We start from the raw sequence: 11,576 nt of genomic DNA, 5'->3' as shown, positions 1-11,576 counted from the left end.
ATTAAAAAGGACTTTACAACAGGAGTGGAGGGAGTGGTGAATTTTTTAAAGCCAACAACACATTTGGAGGACGTGAGGCAAAATCTGTGTTCACATACTTAGAGAGAATCGCTTTGGTTTATTAGCTGCCATAAAATTTACACTCATGTTCTAAAAAGCCTTTAAATTTAAGAAAAACAACAACAACAACCCCTCTTGCTTGTTCTTTCTCTCAATCCTCTTTATGGTTATCCTTGTTTCCACAAAACAAGTCTGATTCTCTTCTCTTTAATCTTTTAAATCTCTGGCTAAAGGCCTCCTCAAGGAAGACTTCCTTCTTATTCTGTCTGACCTAGTCCACTCCAGTTATCCTTTCACCTTACTGTGTGTTTATTTCCCTCAGGGCACCACATTTATCACAATCTGTACTTATGTTGACCTTTTATTTGTTTACTATCCTATGCGACCGCGGGAATGTCACCTCCGTAAGTGCAGGGACCCTTGTCACCACCCCCAGCCTACTATAATTGTACATTTTCAGACTCAGAGGAACTCCTGAACACGAATGATGTGTTAATAAGAAAATGCCTGAGGTTATTTTTCCCAGAAATGTTCACTTATCTCCTTTTATCTGATTGTTTATATTACCTTCTAAAATTTGTTTTGGGGCTTTGTTTTTCATAAAAAAAAGTGGAAAAGATATTTCTATTACAGGATCAATCATGTTAAACTCAGGACCAGGGATCATAATTGTAAAACACATACAAATAGGCAAATAGAACTAGGACATCCAGTAAGTTTCCCTTTCTAGTCCAACATCCCAAGGGTAGATTTTAAAGAAATACGAAGTCAAGTGGAAGAAACTGGCAACAAATGGAGGCAGTGTGAGACTAAAATGTCCCAGAGCCAGACTCGGTCAAATCCTTTGGCCCCGATAAGCGCTCCCACCACTCTGGCAGGGTTGCTCCGGGGACCAGTCCACGCCAGGCTGGGTGGGTCCCCCGCTGTCCTCCCCGCCAGGCTGGTCCCTAAGGCGCACTCCCCTTCGCCTTCGCCCTCCCGGTCCTGGCGCTTCAGTCTCGCCGGCAGAGATCAGCGGGGTCGCGGACTCTCCAAGGCGCCGTGGGCTCCCCAGGCTGTTTTGCTTTGCAGGCTGTCAAGTAGAGAAACCCACCCCATGCCCCAACCCCTCCCTCCCAACTCCTGATTTCGTGCACAGTACAAACTCCGAAGTGACACCCGCCAGAGCCAAGATGGCAAACCGCAGACTGAACAAGAACGTTAGTCGCTCTTCCCCGCGCCCAAGCCCCGGTGGCGCTGCCTTCTCCGAGGACTCGGCCGCGTTCCCCGGCGAGGAGGCCCCTGGGGGCTCCGGCCGCCACCGCCGCCGGGCGGCCGAGGACCCCGCTCCAGCTTCCCGAACTACAGATCCCAGGGTGCCTCTCGGACTCCCGCTCCCTCCCTCCTTCGCTCCCTCCCTCCGTCCGTCCCCTCCTCCCCCGGCCCTTGTTGTTTTGGCTGGAAGCGCTCTGGCGGAGTTTCAGAGAAAGTCTGGACAGAAACCTGAGCCGGCCTGAACGTGGGAAGGGGAGGAGGAAAGGGAGGAAGAGAGCGCCGGGAGGCCGGGAGAGGGAGGGATCGGGGCCGGGGGCCGGGCCGCTCAGAACCTGCCGCGCGCCCCAGGGTGGGGGAGGCGGCGCGGGAGGAGCGAGAGGGGACGGGACAGTGGGATCAGTCCCGGGAGCCCAGCAGCCGAGCGCCTCGTCCCCTCGCCGCTTCCCGCCCTCTTCGGCGGCGGCGAGAGCGAACCCACCCTCCGGCGGGACCTGCGCCCTCCCCAGCGCCCGCCGCCCGGCGACGCCCCGCGCTTGGCCGCCGACCCTGCGGCTCCCTCCGTGGCCCGGGACCTGCCCTGCGCCCGCTGCCCACGGGACCCTCGCGGCTCCCCCTTCCCTCCGCGCTTTTGGGCGCCGCGGGGAAGTGACCCAGCCTCCCCCGAGGAGGGGGAAGGAGAGGATCGCCCGGGGCGCACCGAAACCGAGAGCGGGCGAGCCAGAGTGGGCGCCGCGCGGGGGCATTGTGTGTGTGTGTGTACGCGTGCAGCGTAGTGTCTGTTTCGGAAAACGCTCTGGGGAGGTCCTGTCCCTAGAGGGCGGAGCGCAGGGGACCGAGGCTCCGGCGCTTTGCTGGGTCAGAGTCCCGCGGAGCCGGAGCGCTGCTGGGGCGGCCGGCGGGACGGCGCGCCTGGCGGTGAGGCGGGCGCCCTCGGCCCGGCGGCGGCCCCTGCCCGGAGCTGTCGGCCTTGGTGGCGCAGCCCGCCCCTGTCGACGTCCGCGGACCTGCGCGGGAGAGGCTCGGCCGCCGAGAGCCAGCGCGCCGCAGAGCCCGCCCGCCCCGTCGGCCCGGGCTGCGCCGCCGGAGAGCCAGGTCCTCGGCGCTGCGCGGCGGCGGGCGTCGGCCGTGTCGGGAGCGCGCCCGGCCGCCCGTCTGCTGCCCGGCGCGGAGCCGGAGAGGCGCGCACCATGAGCGGCGGCGAAGTGGTCTGCTCGGGATGGCTCCGCAAGTCCCCCCCGGAGAAAAAGTTGAAGCGTTATGTAAGTAGAGCTTCGGCCTCGGCCGCGCCGGCCTCCGCGCCCGCACCCCTCCCCGGCCGGCTCGCCGGCGGCTGCAGCCGGCCGCGCGCGGGGCTGGTTCTCCAAGTCAGTCCCCATCTCTTCCCCCTCGACCCCTTCCCCATGCTCGGGACCGAGTCGACACTCATGCCCTGGCCTCCTCTTTGCCGGGCAACTTTCTTCCTCTGGATTCCAGACGCCGGCTTTGCGGGCCTTCTCGGCCCATAGGAGGGCCCGGCATGTCCAGCTAAACGCCCGCTGCGTGTTTCTATTTTTCCTTTTAGCAGGGGTGAGGAGAAGACCATTCTTTCTTTATAGCTGCATCTCATCGTTATGGGGCTGCTGTGTCCTCAGTTTCCCGCACTAGGAAAACCGCGGAGATTTTAGAACTCACCAGCCCTCTCGCTGGTCCGCGCCGCCTCTCGCTTTCCCTCGAGGTGGGTTGCGGAAAGCGGGCTGTGGACCTGAGAAGTCGGTATTAGGGACAGGCATCTCAAATCGGCGCAGAAGGGAAAGAAAAGTTATTACGCGCTCTACCGTTTGCTTAACAGGGTTCACATTTTCGCGGTTTTGAATCGAGGGCCATTGGAGCTTGGCCCGAGAGCCTTGGCAGTTTGCTGCGAGAGGAGGGCGCTGGGGGGAGCCTGGTGGCTGGTGTTTGGGCGCCTTGGACACGCTGTCAAGCTCTGCAGGAGGGGACAGCTGGGGCCAGTAAGGATTTCTGTTTGTTGCGGTCCTTTCCCAGGCCACCAGAGTTGCTTAAATGGTATTTGTGTAATTGATACAAGATGCTGATTATGTGTTAAACCGTTTTAGCTGTTAGGGAGAAAATTCCTTGAAAGAATCAATGTTTCTTTGGTGGAAATCTGTGTCTTCTTCAGGGGTCTGAAATCTCGCCCCTTCTCCCCCATTGGTGCTTTTGTCGCTGCCCCCTGCAAAGGAAAGAACTGACGCTTTTGCCCTGGCATTTGGAGCAAATATTTTTCTAGTAAAATATATTTCAAAAGCAAAATTTATGCCCTCTAAAATATAAATTTACTATCAAGGGGCCGACACTTCTAATGGAACCTGTTTCTTGTTGAAGGACATCTACACCCAGTGTTAAAGCTCGGGTTAATCCTATTAGTCACTGTTTGCTTGTGTAGAATGGAGTGAAATATTTAACTTCACTGACAACTCAGCAGTGAGTTCTGATTTACTTTCTGCCAGAATTTGTTATAGACAAGTAATTCTCATTTAAAGATTTGATGCCACAAATCCTAAGAAAGTTCTCCAGAGATTTTGCATCCTTCCAAATTCTGTCTCTCCACCTATCACAGCTTGCCTGAATATTCATGGTAAAGATGCTGACTTTATTCCAAAAATTTGAGAGAAGTAGTAGTTTTTTTCAGCTCTTAGTTCTAAAGAGAACGTTGTATGTGTGTGAGAAGAGGGAGTAGGGAGAGAGATGTATTTGTTTTGAGAGGGCACAGTTTAGGAAAGACATAGATCTAAGTGATTGGGTTCTTGGGGGAACTAAAGAACAAAATGTTTGCTGAAATAGGTAGTGATAATAGAGAATTACTGCATTCTTTCACGTGGTTGGTTTGTGGCTCCGTCAAAAGATGCTAAGCACTGAACTAGGCACCCTAGGATTAGAAAACACAGTAGGAAAACAGCCCTGCCTCTTGGACTTGCAATTTAATGTAATATAAACCAAGAAGAAAATCAGCCAAAAAGATTGTCATAACAAGGACCAAAAAAAAAAGGAAAGTCTAACTTAAAAAAGTATTTATTATTTTATTTGGTCGTTACAACAGTTTAATGAGGTAGGTGTTATCTCTGTTTTACAGATGAGAAAACAGCCTACATAACTAGAATGTACCAGAGGTGGGATTTGAATCCAGATCTGCCTGACTCACTGGGCTCTAAAAGGTTAATGCCTCTCATCTAGTTCATTTCAGGTAGAGCTCAGACTAGATCATCTCTAAAGGTCCTTTCAGATTATAACTTTCTATAAGTCTGTGAATGTTAGTTGAGAATGTGAGGAATAGGTGGGCTGTGGATCAGATGTGCAGTGCTCAAGAAACATAAGACCCTTCAAGCAGCTTTCTGGGTCTTTGGGAAGATAGGTCAAGTATACAGGAAAAAGTGAGCCAGCAATTCATAGTGGTTTCTCATTGTGTGCCCAAGCTGAGTGCTATGTTTGTTCTTTTTTTTAATAGATGTTTTGAGGAACAAATCCAATGTAGTCTGAAACCATGAGAATATTTGAGAGAGACAGCAGGCTCCCTAAATTGTGTTTTCAACAGGGGGAAGAATATGCCTAACAGCTAGCTGGGAGGAGGCGGGGTTTTCTTGCCTGGAGGAACACTAGTCTTTTCTTTACACACCAGTGACTGGGCCATGGAGATGGCCCAGGAAGACTGGGCAGGGTGGCTGTTAGAATTGAGGGGTCCAAGAGGGTGACTGAAGTGTTATACGTTACAATGAAACTTGTCTCATATTTTAACTGTCAAGTTGATTGCCCAGAAGATTTTGAAATTTCCAGATTATTGATCTTTTGTCTTTGGTATCCAATTTAGGTTGTTTTTGCTAACGCTGCTTTGACCCACAAGGACATAGGCATATGTGCATGCATTTCCTATGCTTGTTTTCTTTTCATGTAGAATCTTTATTTTGTGGATGAAAGGAAACATTGTTGGCCACCCAATAGGCAAAGTATTGCTTGATAATGGTGTTTAATGAATGGATTTGCTGTGAAAAGGTATCTTGGGAGCATGGTGCTGTAATTGTTAAATGAGACTTCAGAGAGTTTGAGCATTTGGGAAACATTTGGCCCATGGGATTTTTGACAGTTGTCTCGCTGTTTACAGTATGTATAGGGTAGTCCAAACATTGATTAAGTTGATCCTTAAAGGCTTTTAAGTGACAAAAAATTGTTTTAGTTTTATTTTTAAAGTCATATCAAGTTATGGTGCCAATGCATTCCATTTACAACTCGATTTTATGTTACTGTTCCATAGTCAACTCACAGCATTGTGTTCTTTGCATACTAGTGTGTTCTTCTGATATGGAAGCTTTTCTTGAATTTCCTAAAGAGAGAGAAAGTGATGTAAAAGAAAGTGCGAGAAAGACTGGAGTAGTGAGCAGATTCCCTAGCCTTTTCATCTCTTCTTAATAGTTTCTATATATTTATTTGCAAAAGGGTGAGAACTTCTTGTATGTGTTTCATGCCTGGTGTGAATTTTTTGAAGTCTTCTTAAATGGAGGTGAAAATGCTCATGCTCTCTTTCAGTTTTGCTACTGCTCTGTTGCTGTTTTTGTCCTGAGTTATATATTAAACAGCTGCTTTTTCACTTTGTTAAGGAATCATATGTAGATCACTGTCGCTAGGGTTACAGAAAACAAGTACACTCACGGTAGTGTGCACGCAGCAGTGGTGCTCAGATTTTTTAAGAGTTGTTTAAAGACAAATCAGCCATTTGAAATAATGGTGGAATTTTCATCAGGACTTGAAATTTTAGCTGAGATAAAATACAAGTCTGAAAACAAAGGATTGATTCAAGCCAGCTGGCTATCACCATATCTCTGCAGGAGGAGCTTCCCTGTGGCCTGCCTTGAGTCTGGACACCAAGTTTGGGCTTCTCCATGGCCCAGCTGTCAGCACTGGGCAGGTGTGCAATCTCAGCAGGGGAACCTGCTTCTGAGGCCAGAGCAAGGTGGCCTGTTAGCTGCCAGTCAGCCGGGGAGCAAGACCTCAGCCGGTTCTCGGGTGTGTAATCTGCACCCAGCTGGGGCTCTGCTCTTCAGCTGTCAATTAAAGGATGGTTCTTATCTGGACTTCCAGAACATACCCCTGGTTCTGAAAATGGGCCTAGAAACAGAAATAACCTCTTCCTCTGGGGTGGAGAGGGACACCGGCAGTAGGAATAGCAGCATCTCCATGTTTCAAGGACAACCTGGGATCTCTGCTAAGTTTACGTCCCTGCTCGCTAGTGTCACTACCACAAAGAGGGCTGTGATGTGTGGAAGCTCTTCCTGCCCCTTTTTGGCAATTACCAGTAGCAATCAATGGATGCCAAAGCTTCTGCTTCCAGTGACTGAAGGAGCATAATCATTCTGTTGAAGGAAATTTTTTTCTTGCAGTCCTCAGGTTAGAAAACATTCCATTCAAATTCCTAATGTTTTCTGTTTGCCTTTTCCAGTGTGGCGGAACAAAGATCATCAACTACCAATTACATTCAGCCTTTATGGTCGTTGATGAAAGTTAATTCTTTCATTGTGTCTGGGCTTAACGAGTACAAAACCCTCCATGTAAAACTTCCTGAATTCCTAAATCTGATTGTTGCCTTTTGGGATTCAAAATTACCATTAAGAAGGTGTATCAATTTGGAGGGTAGTTTTTAGTCTGCTGTTTTAAAAATTTATTTTTAAATTTTTTAAAAAGATCCTCTTTGAACAAAATACAATAAATATGGCAAGAGTTATGCTTGGCAAGAGTTATGCTTGGAGGGCCGGCCCCGTGGCTTAGCGGTTAAGTGCGCGCGCTCCGCTGTTGGCGGCCAGGGTTCGGATCCCGGGCGCGCACCGACGCACCGCTTCTCCGGCCATGCTGAGGCCGTGTCCCACATACAGCAACTAGAAGGATGTGCAGCTATGACATGCAACTATCTACTGGGGCTTTGGGGGAAAAAAATAAATAAATAATAATAATAAAAAAAGAGTTATGCTTGGGTAATTGGGTTGACAGCTGAATGGGTTATTTCAGTGTGTTTTGCCATTATGTCTGCTTAAAAAATATGAAAGAAATAAAATGATAAAACACTTTTTATGATTAAGTAAAATTCCGTATTTTAGAGTCGACGTAAGAAATAATGTAGACAAGGTCCTGATAATTTGCAGATTGCGAAAGTTTAAGAGGTGATAGATTCAAAACATTAAGTGCCTGTACTCCTTATTTTCTCACAGAAACTAACACAGGAGAAGGGACATCATAGCAGGTGTACCACTACAATTTTGAAGGTTTTGGGTGAATCGTGCTATGGTGGAAGGAACCCAGAACTGAATGTCAGGACCCAGGATTCGACTTGGTTTTGCCACTACCCGTGTGATCTTTTGACCATTCTGATCTCAGTTTCCTTATCTGTAAAATGGGGATGGGGTGGGCAATAGATAGACTTTTTTTTTTTTTTTTTTTGGTGAGGAAGATTGGCCCTGAGCTAGCATCTGTGCCAGACTTTTTTTTTGGTGTGGAACATTGGCTCTGAGCTCACATCTGTTGCGAGTCTTACTCTTTTTGCTTGAGGAAGATTGCCCCCAAGCTAACATCTGTGCCAATCTTCCTCTATTTTTTGTACATGGAACACCGCCACAGCATGGCTTAACAAGTGGTATGTATGTAGGTCTGTGCCCAGGATCTGAACCCGTGAACCCCAGAAGCGGAGGGCGTGAACTTAACCACTACGCCACCAGGCCAGCTCCATAGACTTTCCAGACTCTCTTGGTTTAACATTCCTCTTCTCAGACATTTCCTTGGGAGGGAGGGGCAGATGGGGGGCTTCTCAATAGGCTTCCTTTTTGGGAAATAAATCTTAGTTTATTGTACATCTTAAATAGTTCAGTGAAGATATTAGGAACTGCTGAAGCTGAATTCTTTGGGGACCCTCTGACATTCCCCTTAACAGAATGCAAGAGCACTGAGCACAGGGCTGCAGGGTTCCTGTGCTGGGTGCTGTGTCTCCAGCACCCAAAGCATGCCTGGCTCAGAGTAGAGCTCACCAAGTATCTGTTGACTGAATAAATAAACAGATATTTCTGGAGTTTTTGTAATGTGCCATGTGTGGAATACAGTGGAGGGAAAGGCCACTCCCTGCCCTTAAGGAGTTTCTAATCTATTTGTGAAGACAAGCTGTAAATTACAGGACATATCTTATAAGAGGATATATGATTAATGGCCAAATGAATGATACAGACAATAATTGCTTAAGAGTTTAGACTGAGAGGGGAGGGGGAAGGGGGCTGCCAGGGAAAACTTCACAAATGAATTTCAGGTTCTGTTCTTGGAAGAGTTGAGGTACTGCTGGCAGAAATAGCAAAATCATAAGGGAAGCCTGGTTTTAAAGGAAGAATGAAGACTTTGTGTTGAGTTTAGACATCCTAGTGAAAAGAACAGCTTCAGAACACCTCAGTTTCGTGCACGGAGTGTGGACGTCAGCTGTAACTTCTAGCTTGAGAAGTTTCTGTTTCTGCCATGACCTAATAATGCTCCTGATGGGATCCTGACTACGAGTGAATTTTCTGTATCAGACTAGAAACAAACAAACAAAACAACTTGTTTGATCACCTGAACTTATTAAAATTCCAAGGGACGTGTTATTTAAGATTTCTTTATGTCTGTTTTCAGCTAAATAATTCATTCTGGCAAGCGTTTGGTTTACAACAGAGAGGGAGCATGTTCTGGTGGGAGGGAGAATAAAAGAGCCTTTGATTCCTTTGCTTCTGAGTTCCAGCAGGAGGGCCTGCGCTGCCTTGGGCTACCGTCTTATTTTGGACTCTGGAAGCCATCTTAGCCCAGCTGTGTGAGTGCCAGCTAGTGTTGGAGAAAAGAGAATAACACCATTGGATCACATTAAACCCCTTCTGACTGTTGATGGAGGGGTTTCTCTCATTTCACATTCCTTGCATTAACATGGTGGCTAATTTTCACCAAGTTAGAGCACCATCTGAATTTGCCATTTGAACTTGGATTGAAGTCACAACATTTCTTTGACTCCTTTTATCTCAGTCTGTGGACTAAGTACAGGAAACTTATGAAGTCCCAGGTCTCTTGATTGTCTCCTCTTTGGCTACTAGAACAAATAAAATCAGCATTCTTTTCTTCTTTAGATTACTCCTAGGGAAAAGTGGCTCATTGTACATGGATTTCCATATCCATTAAATAAGTAGCCTCTTCAGTTGCCCACTCAGTGGCTGGGGGAGCCTGAATGAATTGTAGATGGCAATTCAGGCCTGTGGAGTTACTGGAAAAGTCATTTTAGGAACTGGAAGTTTTTGACCATTCCAGGCTTGTATGTGTGAACACCTTAAGTAATACAAGAATGTCTTCACTGGAAGAATCTTTTCTATTTTAAGCAATTTTTTTGTTCATAGGAGCAAAATTCTCCCTAACTGAAGAGAAAAATTCTCATTGCTGAATACATATGAAGTAGAACCTAACAGCTTTTGACCCTCGCATACCCTGCTTTATAAAAAATAGTTAAGACTGTGCACTGAAATGCATGCTTGGTGGTTATCTCTGTTACATTAGCTCTTGAAGCAGTCTGATTACAACTCGTAGCTGCCAAGCCCCGTCCTACAGTATTATCTGGACAAAAATTTTCCATGTGGTTGTTTTTAGCAGAGCTACTATATACGAACCACACATGAAGATGTAAGTTGCAAAGAAATAGAACTTCTGCAAGGGGAAATGTGAGTTATCTTAATTTTTTTTTCTACTATTTAATTGCTCTTTCCTTTGTGTGTGTTTCAGAAATTTTTATCATATTTCTAAACTGAGTTTTCTTTTATTTTTTAGATACTGGAAAGAATGCCAAATTTACCACCAGTTTTTCTTATGGTGGTGTTCTTTTTTTCTCCCAGCTTTTTACTTTGAATTCATACTTGGCCTAGGTAATTCCCTATGTGTTCAAAAAAAACAATGTCCTAAAAGGAGAAAAACAAATGGCTACATTGTTCCATGAATTAAAAACAATATACCGAGAGTCCAAACATTTCTTTTCAATGTAAAAATCTTAGTTTATTTTTTTAAAAGGAAGAAAAATACTAAACTTTGCTTTAACTATCCTGTTCATTGTTTTTCTTTTCCCTTTTTTATTTATTTTCCTTTGTTTTGACTCATGTAGTTTAAATTTTTTTTGAAAACAGTTTTATACGTTCTTCTTTAAGAACATTGCACATGGAAAAAGAAAACATGAAAATGGCATTTTACATTTCAAGACACCAGTGAGAGGAGGACATCCTCTGGGGTGAAGAGGGGAAAAAAATGTCAACACCAAGGCTTTGTAACTTACTTTCACATTGCTTGGTTAAATTGAATGTTTGTCTTTGTTGCATCAAGATATTTAGCTATTATACATGAAATAAGCAGGTAAATATAATTTTAGTTAAGATGCTTGCTTTTGTGAAATGAAAATGCAGGACAGTAGGGTCAGAAGAGGGTTGAAAACTCAGTCTATTTTTGTTATCGTTTTTATTATTGTTTTTAATGCATCAGTGAGCTAGTTGCTGTACACTTTCATTGGCTCACTTTTTTAGGTGGGAGAAAGGTAGAAGCACTCTTGGATCCCTGCTCTCTTGCTCTTTCCTCTGTTTCCACTTCTTCTGTAATAGAAGCCTAGCCACCTACATCACAAAGTATTTGTGTCAAAATTTTTACACACCTTCTTCCACTTTTCCTCTAAGAGCAGGGAGTTGTTTATGTCCCTGTAATGTGGTAGTCAAGACTGGGAATACTAATGTTTCACCCAGCATGTAGATTGTTTTTCTCCCCTGAAATGCAACTTTTAGTTACTACTGTATTGGGAAATGTGGTTCGGCCACTTTCTGACTAGCAGAACTCCTCCCTGAGATGACTACCTGATTAGAGAATTAAGTACCTGGTGTGTGCTTTCTCAACTCCGTCCCATCACACATTCCCGTCACTGCCTTGGCCAGAGTCATAGTGGCCAAGATGAAGGTGCTTCTGGTTGGAGGGATGACCACTTGATTAGCGGGAGAGAAGTGCTTTCATCTTTGACTCTTGGAAGAGAAACACTTGGTAAAACGCTACCTCCAGTGTTTTGAATTCCAGTGGTGTTACGTAGAGCTTCTTGGGGAATGATGGCCTCATTCAGTTAGGGAGGTATTATATGAACCCCCTTCCCTCTGGCAAAGTTATAATTGACCCCAAAGTTGTGTAGGAGTATTGGATTTTACACATTCTCCCTGACAATTTCAGGTTTAAAT

General features: G+C 46.0%; 1 protein-coding gene across 4 annotated transcripts in view; it reads left to right on the top strand.

Annotated features, from left to right (window-relative positions):
* The first annotated feature begins 1,657 nt into the window (after positions 1-1,657).
* The window catches only part of GAB1 (GRB2 associated binding protein 1), a 117,941-nt gene continuing 108,022 nt past the window's right edge, over positions 1,658-11,576 (top strand). The window contains exon 1 of one of the 4 annotated variants that reach the window (XM_014780174.2): positions 1,658-2,573. In XM_014780174.2, coding sequence (XP_014635660.1) covers positions 2,502-2,573 — 72 coding nt within the window. In that variant the 5' untranslated portion in view covers positions 1,658-2,501. The remainder of the gene's footprint in view (positions 2,574-11,576) is intronic. The other 3 variants (XM_014780175.2, XM_004420873.3, XM_004420874.2) reach the window with 3 other exon arrangements.

The sequence above is a fragment of the Ceratotherium simum genome, chromosome 12 (genome assembly GCF_057802395.1).
Source record: "Ceratotherium simum simum isolate JZ-2026a chromosome 12, ASM5780239v1, whole genome shotgun sequence".
NCBI lineage: Eukaryota > Metazoa > Chordata > Mammalia > Perissodactyla > Rhinocerotidae > Ceratotherium > Ceratotherium simum.
The sequence above is the reverse complement of the archived record's forward strand: the minus strand, read 5'-3'. Positions and strand labels throughout refer to the sequence as shown.